Here is a 17002-nt window from a genome sequence, read left to right as displayed (position 1 = left end):
CTGACAGTATCAAGTGAATTATCTAAAATTATGTTAATAGAATTAATATAAATCATTTTATATAATACATAACATCTTCAAGTTGAACTTTGGACTAAAATAGCGCACAAAGGACGGTCACTATTATTATTGCCACATCTTCTTCTTCTTCGCGACAGAGGGATTAAAGAAGAAGCCTTCGGTGTTTAGTGGCTGTGTCTACTGTTTCAGAAGTTCTCAGATGAGCATCTGCCATTTACTTTTGACTGTACTTTGTTGCGTTGCATCTGCGATCCGGCAGCCAGTGGCAGGTCGACACATCACCGTCGGAGCTCTGCCACGTTCGGCCGTGGCAGAGACTATAAAGTCTCGGTCGACCAACCCTCGACAAGCTTGCCTTGATTCTGCACACGTTTCAAAGCACCAGCAGTCCCCATGGAGAGCGTCTCGTGAGCTCGGACGAGTCCCGCAGTACCCGTGTCACGTGTTTGTGTCAGACTTGGGAAGCCAGAGAGGTGGAGGAGGAGGAGGCGGAGGAGGAGGAGGGCATTGACCATGACCTCAGTCTCCGCAGAGGAGAAGAGGGTGGCACTGCTTTCCATGGGTCTCGCACATGGAGATCAGATTGCATTGTTTCCCACACACCCGCCCACAGGTGACGACGAAAGAAGAAGACAAGAAGAGACTTAATGTAACTCTCAACATGCCATGCTTGCTACAGCTGATGGAAGAAGGTCAATCCATGGCCTTCACTGGCGTCACCGGCGGCAGCTGCACCATGAACAAAGGTGAGCGGCGAAAAGGGCCCTTTCTGCGTCTACGCTTATATTATACTTCTAATTTATATATTATGCTAATTCTACGAATTAAATAACAGTCGTCAACTAATTGATTAAATTTATTTATTTATTATTTATTCGGATAATATAAATTTCTTTAGGAGCATCGCAGCCGTTGGTCGAGGGGATGGGACAAGCCCGGCGAGGTAATGAGTCCTTCCCGTAGCTTCGCGTCGGAAAAGAGAGGGAGAGCGGCAGCGCCGGCCTCAAGTAGAAGTTCCTCGGCGACAGAACGCGGACGCCTCACCGTCGATGATCTTTTGCTGTGGTTTCCCCTTTTCTTGGATATTTCGATCGGCAGTTCATTTCGAGGGTCGATTGCTGGGCGGAAGCAAGTTCGATTTTAGTCGGGACCCAGGGAAACCTCCGGCTTTCAGTGCTGCCAGTGGTAGGATCGCAGTCCCGTGTCTTCTTTTCAAGGCTCGTCGACCTTTGGGGTTTCTTTGTTCGTCTTTTCGTGGATTATTGTCATGAGATGATTCTTTAGCTGTTTTCTGGGTTTCCGGACCGTCAATTCGTTTGGAGTTTCTGGGTTTCCTTTAGGGTTTCTTGATTCTGCCTTTTAGGAAATGGCTTTCGGGTTGTACGCAACGTTCGTGTTTTTGCTCAGTTCGCGTCAAAAACAATGTCAACAAGTATGTTGGTATATAATAAGCTGTCTCATTCTCAAAAATCAATGATCGAGTACAAACACAAGTCCATATAATACTGCAATAAAGCTGAAAGAATTATGGGAATGGATAACTGAACATTTAGTCGAAGGAAATTTATCTCAATTAGAGGAAAAAGTTTTCAGTATTGCAAATCTATTCTCCTGAAAGTACTGTTAATTAGTGAAATTTATTGTTCTTCTGCTTACATCATCAACATTGGTTTGCCTTGGATCAAGAAATGAGAATTGACACTCTTTACACTGCCATGTTCCTTCAGGACTGCTGTTCAAGGCATTTCTGATGCTGCTCTGAACTTTGAGGTGGAACTGATACCATGGCTGACAGTAATGGACATTTGCAACGATGGTGGAATAGTTAAAGAAAGTTTTATCTAGCTTTCTAAAAGTCTATTGGTTTGCCATTAAATAATATATGTATTTTTCCAATATTCTAACTGGTTCATTTTCCAAAGTGTACAGTCAAGCATTGTCTCATCTGACACTCTTAACTTGATGGAGCAACTGCAGCAGAAACTCCTAAATGATGGTTCTGAGTTTTGCATTAAACAGAGTATTTATTTACAAGTAGAAAATTAATTTTTGTTCATGATGTTTTATTTTAAGACCAAAGCTAACAAGTTGCACATCATCCAGGGCAATTTGTATCCAGCACTTACAAAGATTGTCAAAGCCATGAGAACAGGGGAGAAGGCTTCTGTCACCATTCGGCCACAATGTATGGTCAACCACCGAAGGTAGCCTGTGATGTTTTGGAGCTTTGGATAAATGTATTGTCAAATTTTCATAGCTATTACTAGTATACTTTTTTCTCACCTTACACCTCCATTAGCTTTTTCTTCCTAGATTGTTCCTGTTTGTGATCGAGAAGAAAATTGTGGATTGTGGATCCTATTAAATTATTGTGACAAAACCAAACCTGATGATCTGATTCACAAACTCAACTCTGATAAATATGGCCTATTTGGACAATGTACCAATGTGTTTTTGGGGCATTAGCACATCAGTGGATTTGATTTATTTATTTATTTATTTATTTATTTATTTATTTGTAATATGATTAAATACACGTGTTAACCTCTCCTTACATAAGATAAAGTTTAAATATAATTGACACTTTTTTCATTATTTAATTTTTGAACTTGAGCTGAGTATTAGTTGTTCTAAGTCAGAGTTGTCAAAAAGGTGCTTTTGATTTATAAATTATGTATCATGATTAATAAAATAAATTAAAACTAAAATAACTCATCAAAAGTTGTATTTATTTAAAGTGTAAAATTATATTGTTCATATCTTATTACAAAAATGATAAAATAAAATAAAATAAAATTAATATAAAAAATCTAGTCCATCATCTTCAGTCTTGTCAGAATATCCTTTTCTTCCCCATAATAAATTTTGTTATCTTTCATAATTATGGGTAACGAGCTTAAAGCTTTTGTATTTGTTCTCATGTATATGTTTATTTCTTCGATGTCTAAAGTTTTTACTTATATTTTTCTGTGTCAAATAATCATCATAAAAAGTAAGATTATATCTCGTATTTTTTAAAATTTATATTTGTTTCTCCGATTAGTCATTCATTTATTTAAATCATCCAATGAAATCGGGTCAATATTGTCTTGTAAATTATAAAAGAGCATTTAGTATTTGATTATACTTGATGTGCAGAAGGTCATATAATCGATTTTTTTTCTTTATATGTGAAGATCTATTTAGTTACATTAATATCTAAAAAAATAAATTAGCTAAAATTAAAATATTCTTAGATATTTATATTCTTGAAAAATTCTAATTTCACTCATAACTTACGATGGTAAGTTAAACTTAGAATTTTTATAACTAATGTATTACTTCCAAAAAAATCTCCACCACTCATTTATAAATTTGAGTTCAATTATTAATAATAATATACCTTAAGAACTTACATATATTAATTATATAAAATTACAAATACATAGGGACTTAGTAGGCAATACACTCGTATAGCTTCTATATCAAATCAGTTGAGGATTCTTATAAAAGAATTTGAAGTTTAAATAGTATTCTATTATATGTGATAGATGATGAAGAAGTTAACAGTCCATCCTCTATTAATGATTGAAGAGATAAATTTTTATATATTTTTATTTTTATTAAAAGATTTTTGAATTATTTCTTGAGCTCTATCTATAATCTTATAGATATATCTCGTTGCTTTTTCTCGTTATCTATGAATAGAAGAATTCTAACAAAAAAGCTCATTACTTTCAGTATATAAATCATATGATTTCAAAATAATGACATTAAGATGATATCACTTGCTCTCTTATCGTTTGGATTCTTTGTTCATTTACTTGTAACACGTTTCTCTAACGTAAATATATTTATAAGATTGTGTGTTTGCTTATGAATATTTTGTAATGTCAATGAAGTGATAAATCATATGATACATTATCTCATTAATTCTTTGTTATTGATGAATCATTTTATCATGTTTAAAATACTGAGTATATATAAAACCTATATCAAAGATTATCTTCTCTAATATTTTTAATATTCTCAAACAAAAGATTAATATAATGTGTGTATGGAGTCTTGGGATATTTTTACTTATAATAAAATTATACTGGCTGAACATAATTGTTTTTCATTTTTTATTATCACATGAACTATATTTTGCTGTTCAATTTTCTTAACAAACTTATCAAACAATTCAAATGATTTTTTCGATCTAGAATTCATAATGGATGCATCGATTGACTTAATAAACATTGTTCATAATAAATAATTGATCAAAAAATTAATTATATTTCTTGTCTCTTATTGATTATGTTTTCTTCTTATTTCTAAATCAAAATAAGAAGCATATATATCAGGGCTGTGTGTGGAACCCAAGTGGAGCACAGGGACAGAGGAAGAGGTGACACGAGTGACGAGGAGAATGGAGACGTGTAAGTCTCACTCACTCCCTCTTCACGATAAGTTCAAATTCAACTGTTTTTTAATAGCATGTGTTTCGTCTGCAACCCCCTTTTCTTTTGTTTTTGTTTTTGTTTTTGTTTTTGTTGGTTGCGAAAGCAGTTGCCGAGCACAGAATAGATTTCGTTCCGACCGCTGATGGAATAAAAAAATTTGCATACAAACAAATACGAGGAGTTGTAACACGTGGCGAAAAAATTAAACGGAAATCATAATCGCATAGAACATTAAGATTTATGTAAAATATCTTTCCAACATGAATTAAAAAAAAATCATGAAATAAATCAGAGAAATAGATTTACTATAAAAATAATAAACATATAAATTTCAAAATCTCTTACTTAAAAAATCCGCTTAATAATCATAAGAAAATAGATTTTCTTGTTTTGTTTCTATGCTCCCAACTATCACATTTCTTTTTTTCTGCCTTAGTCGCTACAGTATAGGTTAAAAAAATGATTTAAGTTAAAAGATAAAAGGAGTTTAATGATTGATGTGGGTTATCACATGATTCCTTAACGTGAAGTTATGTCGATCAGTTGTAGACATATCTCTTATCTTTCTTTTGACAAGTTCTTTGTTAATATGTTTGTATCAGGTTATCATATGTGTGAATTTTCTAAAGTTACAATTGTTTTTATTCAAATACATTTCGAATCTAATTATATTTGACGTCGATTTTGAATAAAAAATTAAGTTCTTACACAAATGGATGATGCTCTAGTTGTCACAATACATTACATAAATTTTCTATTTCAATCTCAATTCTTATAAGAATTCTTAGATCTACCACTATCGAATAAACTCGATCATTTTTTTTATCTAACTTCTTCTACTCATCACTTTTCATAGTTATTAGTTTTGCACTATCCTCTTATAAATGTCTATATAAATATTTATAATAATAAAAAAAATTATTCTTGGTTTACATATTATCTAATTATTTTTATTCAAATTAGTCATATGAGAAACACTACCGATCTCCATGTTCAGACACAAAAAATTAAATATTACCAAAATCCACTATGATACTAAGATTTACATGAAAAATTCCTCAAACGTAAAGGAAAAAAACTATGAGACAAGTAAACAAATAGATTTATCATAAAAATAATGAACATATAAATCTTAGGATCCCTCATCAAAAACTCATTCAATAATCACAAGAGGATAATAGGAATATAAGGATTAAGATCCAGCTGAATTAATTGGCCACCATGGCTGAATTAAGGGGCCACCCTCCCCTCTTCACGATAAGTTCAAATTCGACCCCCTTATCGGTTTTTTTAATAGCGCGTGTTCCATCTGCAACCACATTTTCGTGTTTTTTTTGTTGGTCGCGAAAGCTGGTGTGGAGTTGGCAGCTCATATGTCGATCCGACGCAACCCTCGATCAAGCTTCTCACTTCAGCTGCAATTATCTCTGTTTGATCGCATCAGCGCTCGCATGTATAGATCCCCTTCTTCCTCCTCATCTGTTTCCCATCGCCATGACTTCCTCTCTCGATATGACCACTGCTTCGTCGTCGCTTCTTCCTTCCCTCGTCCTCTTCCTCGTCCTCCTCTTCGCTCGGTCTTCTCCCGCTCTCTCTGCGTCCGCCGTCGCCCGCCTCCCCGGCTACCCGGGGCCCCTCCCTTTCTATATGGAGACAGGGTTGGTGTCTCTACTCGAACAGAGTTACTCGCTTTAGGCACAGCTGCATCACGGTCGCTTATCGTTTGTTTGCTTGCTGTGCAGGTATGTGACGGTGGACGAGGTCAACGGCGCCGAGCTATTCTACTACTTCACAGCGTCGGAGGGTGACCCCAGCCAGGATCCTCTCCTGCTCTGGCTCACCGGCGGCGATCGCTGCTCTGTCTTCAGCGGGTTGGCCTTCGAACTAGGTGAGTCCTGACTCCTTCAGCATCCAATCGATTAACGTTGTATCTTCTTCCTCCGATTCTTTGCTCTGCTTTTGTCGGCAGGTCCCGTGAAGTTTGTGATTTCTGAGTACAATGGAAGCATACCAACTCTCACTTATAACCCTTATTCTTGGACTAAGGTTAGAAGCTCTGCTCCGGCTTCTTTTTATATTTTGATTCTTATATTTAGAATTATTTTTGTTAGTATTCTTATTCTGAGATTTAAAAAATTTATATTGAAATCCTTATAGTTATGAAAGTGAAAAAAGTAAGTTAATTTACTCTAACATTATTGTTTTACTGATACAAACATAAAAATGATAGACAAAAAGATAATTTCAACATTCCAATTGGTGGTAGCGGATGGTGATATCATTGGGGGCCGCTGGTGACTGCTATAGATGAGGAGAATGACAACGAAAGATAAGGGTCGCTATGTAATTGCATGATGCTGACACAAATTTAGAGCGATGAATGGGCCACTCACTGTGTCGACGTCGATGTAATTACCGAGTGGTGAAAGAATCGCTTGGCATCTACATTAGTACCAACACAAATGTAGAGCAATGTCGCTCTACGTTTGCGTCGGCAGCGACTACATAGTTGTCAAGAGGTACCACTCTACATCTGTGTCACCGCTTTACATCTACGTCGGCATTGATACAAATATCAAGCAGCCCTTTGTCGCTTGACAACTATGTCGACGTCGATGCAAATGCAAAGCAGCCTCACCTCTCGTCGTTGCTCTTCTCATCCACAATAGCCACCTGCGACCTCCAACGACGCCATCCACCATCACCAACTTGAACGTTGAAATTAATTTTTTCACTCAATTTTTTTTGTTTGCATTGGTAAAACCGACGACGTTAGGATAAATAGAGTTAAATATTTCACTTTCATAACTATAGAGATTTTAATATGAATTTCTTAAATTTAGGGACTGAAATACTAAAAAGATCTAATTGACTACAAGAGAGTAATATATAATTAGTCCCTCTCTTAAGCTCTTCTCTCTGGTTAACCATATGTGTGTCGTAGGTCTCTAGCATTATCTTTGTAGATTCTCCTGTTGGGGCTGGGTTCTCATTTTCAAGGGATGATGAAGGTTATGATATCGATGACACAGCTGCTTCCATGCAAGTACACAAGTTTCTCGTGAAGGTAGGCGTACATGTCTTTGAACGTGCATCAGATTAAAAGCAGAAGATGGTAATCCTATCCTGTTTCTTTCTCTGCTCCTGTAGTGGTTTATCGATCACCCACAATATCTTCCAAATCCACTGTACATCGCTGGTGATTCATATGCTGGCATATATGTGCCCTTGGTAGCTCAAGCCATATCACAAGGTAATTAAGTTTGGATAGTATTCTGCTCATGCACTACTAACTCTTTGGCAACACAGATAATGAAGCTGGGCTACAGCCGCACCTTAATCTCAAGGTAATTATTATTTTGCCTAATAGAAACCTGTTTTATTGATCGATAAAATATCAATTTTACATTTTAATTTCTTTGAACCAGTAACATTCCAGACTCATTTTTGGTTTCCATTGATGAATTGTGTGGGCTGATTGGCTCAGGGTTACATACTTGGCAACCCTGCAACAGGCGAAAAGATCGACCGTAACTCTCGGATCCCATATGCTCATGGAATGGGGATCATATCAGATGAAATGTTTGAAGTAATTACTCTCGCAGTAGCACCCTTAGTTTAGCTATGTATTTGTCATAGCTTCACACATACTTTCTCTTTTCCAGTCGACGCAGAGAAATTGTGATGGACAAGATTATCGTTATCCTACTACTACTCTATGTTCTAAATCTTTCGATGCTGTTAAGAAGGTGAGAGAAGGTCGTTCATTATCCTACTACATATCTACCAAAGAAAGTTTAGATATAATGCGCATCAAATGCAGTTCTTCTCGGAGATTATGAAGCCTTACATTCTGGACCCTAAGTGTGTCTTCGTATCTCCGAAGCCAGAGGCCACGGTTGCAGATAGAAGAACCATGGAGGAGTCGGACATAAAGCTCCTTAAGCCACCACCTCTGCCACCTCTCTATTGTAGAGTAAGTTGATCCATCTTTGAAAGTGTTTGCGACCTGCTCTACAGATTTCACCATGCGGTCGGACATATTGTCTTATGCAAACATCATGCAACCAGTGATTTATGTTTACAGGGAATAATTCAAACTATGATTTTTTATATTCTATGTTTTATTGATTTGATGACTTTGTTTACTGCAGACTTATGCTTATGTTCTATCCTATTACTGGGCAAATAACAAAGTCACTAGGGAGGCTCTTCACATAAAGAAGGTAATCATTTTCCTTACTGAGTAATGGCCTTTGAAATGTAATTCTTCATTGCCAAGGTCAAAAGAGATTTTTGTCTAATTATAAGTACAGATTGATACACAATCTATAAAGGTTAGGCTAAATAAAACCGATATAAAACGGGCTATCGATAAATATATTTGAAAAAGCTAAACAGTAAATTGTTGGGTCCATTTGAGTCTAAATCTGATTTATTAAAAAAAAATTAAAATATAGAGAGAGGAGAGAGAAAGTTAGGTTTTGAGGTTTTTGTTAGATGATCAAGTGGCTACACTTCATCGATTTTGACCCAAATTTTATGTGAAGAATTCTTGTAACAAGCTCTACAATCTTAACGGTGCTGATCTATAGTTTATTCTCTTTGAAATGTTTTTCTGCTATACCTACTATGTGAGATCTAAAATTTTTCTTTCATGAAATCTATGTATGAAAATGATGATAATATGTTATTGTTGAGCCAACATCAACATTCTTGATGTTATTATGATTTATGATCCTTTAGTTATTCTGGAGAAGACTTATTATAAACCTATTATCATTATTTGTGATAGTGGATTATGGTCTCGTAGTTTTTTCGTATTGAGTTTTTCACGTAAAAATTCGGTGTCTTATTTTGTGATTGATTCATTGTTTTACTGTTTATACTGCTCTGATTAATATTTATTTTTGATAACAAGTTGGTATTTTGATACACAAAGAGAGAAAAAATTATTCCGCTATAATAGTTTTTCTAAACATAAATTATCATTAAATATCCACCTAAATTATCATTAACAAGTTGATTTTGTTATGTACTCCTTACTAATCCTCACAAAAACGATTGAGTGCAGGGAACAAAGGAGGAGTGGAGGAGGTGCAACGAGGACTTACCCTTCAGAAAAGAGGTCAAAAGCACCATAAAGTATCATGCAAACCTCACTAGAAGAGGTTACCGTGCTTTAGTATACAGGTGAATCCTCGGGCATAAGTTCTTGTCATCTTCGTCTCCTAGAAATCGTGCTGAACATCGGTATCATGGCGTCCTCATGCAGCGGAGACCATGACCTGGTCATACCATTTATTGGAACGATGGCATGGATAAAATCTCTGAACTACTCCATTGTGGATGATTGGAGATCATGGCATGTCGACGGTCAAGTTGCTGGGTGAGATTGGATGTCATATTTTCCTGCACACTCTCTATTGATCTGATGACCATCGTCTTTTGTTTCCTCAGATACACAATGACATACGTCAACAATCTGACATTTGCAACTGTTAAGGTTGAGATCTTGCAGAGTATCTTTAGAACTTTGTTTGCACTGAAAAATGAAATGTAAAGAGCTCATAAGAACTGCCTGTTTGTACAGAATGGTGGCCACACAACTCCAGAGTACCGGCCGAAGGAATGTCTTGCCATGATTCGGAGGTGGATCTCTTACCAGCCTCTGTGATATGCTCGAATTGGATTCTGGCTCACATTTGAGCTGCAAAGAATGTTGTCTGGTTATTTGTTCTAGTATCTATCATTTATGGTGAAGTTGGAGCTTCATGTTGTTGCTGGTTGACTCATGATGAACTTTCTGCTTTCTTTCTTGAACAGCTTTTGCAACTCAGCTCGATCATGCTGTGCCAAGTGATGTTGTTGTTGCTGGTTGTTTTGTGATGAACTTTGTGCTTTGTTTCTCGGACTACTTTTGCATCGCAGCTCAATCTTGATGTGCCAAGTGATGTAGTTGTTGCTGGTTGGTTTGTGATGAACTTTGTGCTTTGTTTCTCGGACTACTTTTGCATCGCAGCTCAATCTTGATGTGTCAGGTGATGTAATGCACTACAGTTCATGAGTGTTTCTGAGCATTGCATTCACAGTACCGGTGATCTCATGTTTCTCTTGCCTTTATTTTCCTCTCTTGTTCCTCTTTGCAGAATCTGGTTTGGGCATTTCTGCAAACACATTCCGTGCAGGCTATACGAGAGGGGGCCAGAAATGGCCCACGCTGTTTAATGGGCCAAGAAGACTCCATCACAGTTTTGGAGGCCCGATAAGAATACCGATACTTCCATTTCTATGCCCCTTTTTGCCCCCACTCTGTTTGGTATCTCTGTCGATCTCCCAACTCTTCCTCTCCTGTGTGTGTATGGAAGAAGCAACCAACCGACTCATGATGCTCCGCTACCACCGTCCCACCTAACCCTCCCGTCTTCTTTGGGTTCAGATCTCAGCTCTGGAATTCTCCACCGGATCGACTGCGGTTCCTCTTGCCCTTGGATCTTGGTGTATGGTATGATTCTGCCACAATGCAGCTGAGGGTTTCCTCCTTCGAGGACGTCAAGGAGTCGGCGCAGCCGAGGGCCGCCCAGCCCCGGGTCTTTCCGCTGCCGCTGCTCAAGATCTTCCTCCCCTTATTCGCCCTCGTCGCCGTCGGCTTCTCGGTCTTCGGCGTGTACGTGACCCGGCGCATCGGCGTCCTCCCGGCGGCGGCCGTGGGCGGCCTCTTCCGGCCCCTTTGCGTCGAGGAGCCGCCCAGCCTCGACCGCTGGGTCCGGCCTCCGGCCGACCTGATGCACTCGATGAACGACGAGGAGCTCTTCTGGCGCGCGTCGTGGGTGCCGCAGGTGAAGAAGTACCCCTTCAAGAGGGTTCCCAAGGTCGCGTTCATGTTCTTGACCAGGGGGCCTCTGCCTCTCTCTCCTCTCTGGGAGAAGTTCTTCAGAGGGCACGAGGGCCGGTACTCCATCTACGTCCACGCGCTTCCGTCTTACCAGGCCAACTTCACCTCGGCCTCCGTCTTCTACGAGAGGCAGATCCCTAGTAAGGTATCCTATCCTATACATTAAGCCATGAAAAGAATTGGAGCTTTTGTCACACGACACTCTTATGGCTCCCATTGGTTTGTCTTGTGCACCTCATCCTTCATTGCATTGTCGATCATCCATAATAATGCATTGAACTCGGAGAATTTGATTATGAGGTTGGATTTGCACAATATCCACCTATATTTAACCACATTTCGATGAAATTTAGGTAACTTTACTTGTTCTTCAGACCATGTTTCGATCCATTTGGAGTTAAGCATAGATCCTACATGTAAGGTTGCCTTGTGCTAATGGTTCTCTTGGACTATGCTATACAAGGATGAATTGTGCTAGTGGTCTATCCGAGATGGTTCTGATTATGATCTTCTAAAGATGCGTCCATGTCCAACAATGTCTGCTTCATGTATACCGTGCCTACGTTCTGGTGCTGTTTGAGTTAAACTATGGTTACATGTTCAGGTGTAAGTTTCCATTACTGATATGATTTGTGAGGTTGGCTTTCTAATTTAAGGGTCTTTTGTGTTCGTTATGAGATTTTGGTTCTTATGTTAGGCGACCACCTAAGTAGACCTTAAAGTGTTCGGACTTATATGAGTTCAAGTCGGTGGGTTTTTCGTTTTCTTGTCTTTTATCCCTCATCAAAGAACTGTGATAGAATCCAAGCTTTTTCAGAAAGCCATTCGATGAAGGCTTTATTGTATGGTTCGGTCAGCTAATTTCTCTCTTTTGGTTGTCTCGTACTTAGTTAAAAATTCATACCAATTACCAAGTTGAATTGCCCACAGGTCGTCAAGTGCTAACCTTCTCAAAACCAGATGTATGCAAACAGTAGGTCTGACCCTGTTCTTGTAGCCTCGGTCATTACCAACGGAGTGTTCAACTTCTTTTTATTGGATACTTATTATTGTATGGGCATGTTAATAGCCTATTTGTTAATTGAGTTTAATAAAGAACTTGACAGTGGAAGAGAGAGCAAAAGAAAGGGACAAAAGAGGAAGAGGGAGGAAATAAAAAAGAAATTGATTATAGCAATTACTGCTTCTAACATAATGCAGATTTACAATTTATGATGTAACACACCCTTTCTATGTGACTTATATTGGATATCTGTAGTTACTTTTATCCTATGACTTTTCGAAAATTTCAGGAGGAAAAGAAGTAGCTGACTGTGCCCTATTTAATTGCATCGATTTCAAAACCTCAAGGACTATAGAGTTCGAGATCTTAGAAATTGGGGTTGAATTAGGATCATCGATTAAAAAGGAAACTTGGGATCACATCAATCAAATCTGACTACGTGGATCAAAGGAATGAGTTTTGTTAATTTTTTTGACTGTTTGGTTCAAATCTTTAAAATATTGATTTATTTTATATCTGTGAAGTTAAATTTCAAGTGAAGATAATATTTTATATTTTTGTTTTTTTTTTAATTCTGATGATATGATGGCTATGTAAAATTACAACTTCAGATATGTGCTATATCATGTTTTTATGATAGGCTCCATGCAATGTTTGCCTTTTATCATATATTTATATGGCTCCTACTAAATATTACATGCAATTTCATACTATGTATTTGTTACCTTCTATACAAAATATGTAATTGTATATGATATTTGTGTGATATATAGATTGTCTTGTACAGTATTAGGTATAATACCTAGCTATCTGACCAACAATTGGAGATCCCATCCCGAGTTGAATCGGCTGATATTTGAAACCTTGCTTCAGTTCTTTTAAAAATCACAATGAAGGCCTAAGCATAGCCAAACACCTACTGGTCGTAGGGAGTGGTTGATCTTTAATTCGGCAAGCCTATTCGGTTAGATTTGAGCAATATCCAAAAAAGGTAACCAGAGTTCAGTCAAACTTTCCAAATAATTGGAAAAATAAATATTTTGTATGACTAGATAAATTTGATTTAATCTAACCCTTATTCTCTTGTACCGCATTGGACAGACTCCTTATACTTTGACTCTTAGTACAATGTAGAGTGATCAACTTATACATTGTTGTTACGGTCAGTCTTCAAAGACAGCAACTTTTATTGATTAGTTGTATGTAATAAGATTGCATGTATGAGATGGCAGGAAGTCAACATCATTTACTTAGATATCCATTATACCAGACAAATGGATCTATGAATTATCATTGAATCCAATCCAATCTCCATGCTCTTTTTGTATTAACGTAAACATCTGATCGACAGGTGTCTGAGTGGGGACAGATGAGCATGTGCGATGCTGAAAGAAGGCTCCTTGCAAATGCACTACTTGATATATCAAACGAATGGTTTGTCCTGTTGTCGGAGTCGTGCGTTCCGTTGTTGAGTTTCAACATTACCTACCAGTACTTGATAAGATCAAGGTACAGCTTTGTGGGGGTGACTGATGATCGAGGTCCATATGGAAGGGGAAGATATAATGCGAGTATGGCACCAGAAGTGACCATCGAACAATGGCGCAAGGGGTCTCAGTGGTTCCAAGTTAAGAGGAAACTGGCTGTGAGCATAATCAAGGACACCACTTACTATCCAAAATTTGAGAAGTTCTGCAGGCCACACTGTTATGTGGACGAACATTACTTCCCCACCATGCTCGCGATACAATCGCCTAATCTACTGGCAAACAGAAGCCTTAGTTGGGTAGACTGGTCAAGAGGCGGCGCTCACCCAGCGACCTTCGGCAAGGTCGATGTAACAGAAGCATTTCTTAAGAGAATTATTGGGGGCCGAAACTGTTCATACAATGACCAACCTTCACGGATCTGTTACCTTTTCGCAAGGAAGTTCGCTCCAAGTTCGCTGGGGCCTCTGTTACAATTGGCACCCATTCCGCTCGGACTTGGCTAGTGGCAGCAACACCAAGGACAAGATGTTTCAGTTTCACAAACGCTTGTCGACTCCGATTTCAGGACATCCGTTGAAATCCAATCTGTTTGAGATTCAGAAAGCTTCTTTCGGTAGCGAAACCATGTATAGTGTTTTTCTTCTTTCTTTTGACACAGTCCTTGTCACAATTTTTCTCTGTATAGCAAAGAACCAATTATTCGTTTTACACTATGTAAGTCGCCGGGTTTCATGTGCATGAAACAATTTCTTTTGATATGTAACTTACTTTTTTCCTGAGCATATGCTTTTTGTCCAGTTTACGGTGAGCTTTTCAGTATTGTAAAATTGATCTGCCCCATGCCATCCGATACAGTGATTTCCAACTTCTCATCATAAACTATATTCTCAAGTGTTGAGCTCGATGCTTTTGCAAGAAAGCAAGGTGATTCACAAGACATCTTCAATACCCAACTAGTTTTGATCCAGTTTACTTGGCTCAACTTTGTGTATCAGAAGCAAAGCAAAAGCTATCTTTATTCCTTGGATTTGTCTCCAAGTGTGTTCCTTATAATACCTAAGAGACCAAAATTCCATTGCGGAGTCCATTGTTTCCCTCACTGTGACATCACACACCCACATTGGGATTCTTCTTCGAGTGTTGCACGCACGCACGCACGCATCTCTTTCCGAATTCTTTGGGCTCATTCATTGTTTGCACTGATTCTTTAAAGCATTCATGGTGGCTGTCAGATGTCAACTAGAAGAAAGGTGAGTTAGAAGACTCGACCATATTTCTACTTGGTTTTGTGTTCCTTAATGGCTTCCTAGTAGTATCTTGTTCGTCTTCCCGAGGATTCTTCCTCAGGTGTCTCCTGCACTTCTGCAAATGAATTGCCGCCAGCTTATCGGGATTCGAGTCGGCATGCTCGGATTCCCAAATTGGCACTTAATCTCCACGGAGGAGACGGTCGTCATCGATCCCCACTTTGGGATGGATGGGATGGATGCGTTTGCCAAACTCGCCTTCCAATAATAACCACAGGATGGAACCAATGGAGGAGTGCGAGCTTTGTCCTGCCCAAGGTGGAATCCAGCTTCCAAAGCGATTCCATCGACGGGATTTGGTTCTCTTCCCTTCACTCAACCGGCGTGATGCATGGTGAGGACTTCCCCGCCGTCTCGGGATTCTTCTGGCACAGTGATGCAGGTAATCCTCCGCTGCACCCACCTTCCTCCCTCTCCCTCGATTCGACTGCTGGAAAGATGCATCGACCACAGCAAAAGGTGAAAGCGATGGCGGCCTGCAATTGGAAGACGATGTTTCCAAGACTAGGACTCTCGGACAAGCACGTTAGCATCTTCGGATGGAGTAGTCATGCTGGCTCATTAACAATGGCTTCTCCTCACGTTTCTTCTGCTGAGCGCAGCCCCTTTCGGTGTTCGACAGCATGCGTTGCATGATTTGTTAGCTGGTTACATGCACGTCATGATCACTTGGCTTTGTCCGTCAATGGCAGGGCTGGACGTCGCTCAACCAAACAGTTGAAGGAGAAGGTTTAGTTTTGTTTATTGATAGAGAGTACACAATTAGTCAATCGTCATATTTAACGTGAAAGAAGAGATTATGAATTGTTATTTTTTTATTGCCTGCATGGATAAAAAAATTATTAGAGTCGATTAAAAAATATTTTTCACATAATATTTCATGAAATATTTTATCGTTTTACTATCAAATATAAAAGTTCGGAATTTTTTTTTTAACTATTTACGTCCACACTTATATATCTCAAGTTACTAACTCGAGTATAAGTGGGATTGGGTTGGAAAATCTCTCCTGCCCTTAATCTCCGTACGTATGATAATTCGAAAGTTTAACATTTCTATCTTAAAAACACTTTGAACAATTCTGCACTCAGAGTAATCAAGATGTCAATGACTTTTTCCCCTACGAAATACTTAGTGTTAAACTAATATTCTATTTAAACTCATTTAATAATATAACATATTTAATTTTTAAGAAAACTAGGTAAGCTATTTAAGATTTATATGCATATTTATTTCCTTTTTGGCAACTATGAAACATAAAAGGATTTTTTTTCATAAATTTTTAATTATATAAAAGATCTTGAAACTTTTGTCTCCTAACCCTTAGGGTTATGATATAGGAGATGTGATACATCATTTTTATTTTATCAACGCTTTAATTTCGTATGACGAACACCCTGTTTCCATCTTACATACATGCCATTATCATTTGGTTGATGCGTTGTTTTCACTTGATCGACATGTTAATAGGGATCAATGAGGATATCAACATGAGAACAATTATGCAACCTTAATAGAAAGATTAACTTGATAGATTGTTACTCCATAGATCTTGGTTCGACGGAGGTTCCTACTATGGACGAATGATGGACATAATTGTTTATGGATTGACTATGATCTCAACCCAACCATTAGCTACCATATTATAAAAAGATTTTTGATTATGGACGATTGAATATACTTATTTATTTCGATGATAAACCAAATCGCTTAAACTCTAACTAAATTAAGCATCATAGGGGTCTTTTTGGGTATGTCTCCAAAATAATTTTCGTTGAATCCCTTAATTTTTTGACACCTTAACTTAGAAGCCTATCTCGATCGGCTTTCGGATAATCATAATCATTAAATTATTTAATAAT

At 38.0% G+C, this 17002-nt stretch overlaps 2 protein-coding genes and 1 long non-coding RNA gene across 4 annotated transcripts; all 3 read left to right on the top strand.

The window, feature by feature from the left end:
• Nucleotides 1-610: 610 nt before the first annotated feature.
• On the top strand, nt 611-2460 carry LOC108952343 (uncharacterized). 2 transcript variants are annotated; one of them, XR_001977155.2, is made up of 4 exons: nt 611-767; nt 920-1206; nt 1749-2225; nt 2335-2460. It is a non-coding gene; the product is annotated as an uncharacterized LOC108952343 (long non-coding RNA). The 2 variants fall into 2 exon arrangements; XR_001977154.2 differs by having other exon boundaries at nt 613-767; nt 1749-2460.
• A 3257-nt stretch (nt 2461-5717) lies between these two features.
• On the top strand, nt 5718-10362 carry LOC135633801 (serine carboxypeptidase-like 2). The gene is made up of 15 exons (XM_065143726.1): nt 5718-6103; nt 6188-6333; nt 6415-6491; nt 7390-7512; nt 7596-7698; nt 7755-7792; nt 7933-8034; nt 8111-8194; nt 8269-8421; nt 8600-8671; nt 9520-9638; nt 9721-9834; nt 9906-9951; nt 10039-10097; nt 10272-10362. The coding sequence occupies exons 1-15, from the start codon at nt 5940-5942 to the stop codon at nt 10306-10308; spliced, it is 1437 nt and encodes a 478-aa protein (XP_064999798.1). The 5' UTR covers nt 5718-5939; the 3' UTR covers nt 10309-10362.
• Nucleotides 10363-10724: 362 nt separating this feature from the next.
• LOC135633802 (glycosyltransferase BC10-like) lies at nt 10725-14615 on the top strand. The gene is made up of 2 exons (XM_065143728.1): nt 10725-11485; nt 13695-14615. Exons 1-2 carry the CDS (start codon nt 10967-10969, stop codon nt 14334-14336), a joined length of 1161 nt encoding a protein of 386 aa, XP_064999800.1. The 5' UTR covers nt 10725-10966; the 3' UTR covers nt 14337-14615.
• Nucleotides 14616-17002: the final 2387 nt, after the last annotated feature.

Source organism: Musa acuminata, chromosome BXJ3-3 (genome assembly GCF_036884655.1).
Source record: "Musa acuminata AAA Group cultivar baxijiao chromosome BXJ3-3, Cavendish_Baxijiao_AAA, whole genome shotgun sequence".
In the NCBI taxonomy this organism is placed as follows: Eukaryota; Viridiplantae; Streptophyta; class Magnoliopsida; order Zingiberales; family Musaceae; genus Musa; species Musa acuminata.
The sequence above is the reverse complement of the archived record's forward strand: the minus strand, read 5'-3'. Positions and strand labels throughout refer to the sequence as shown.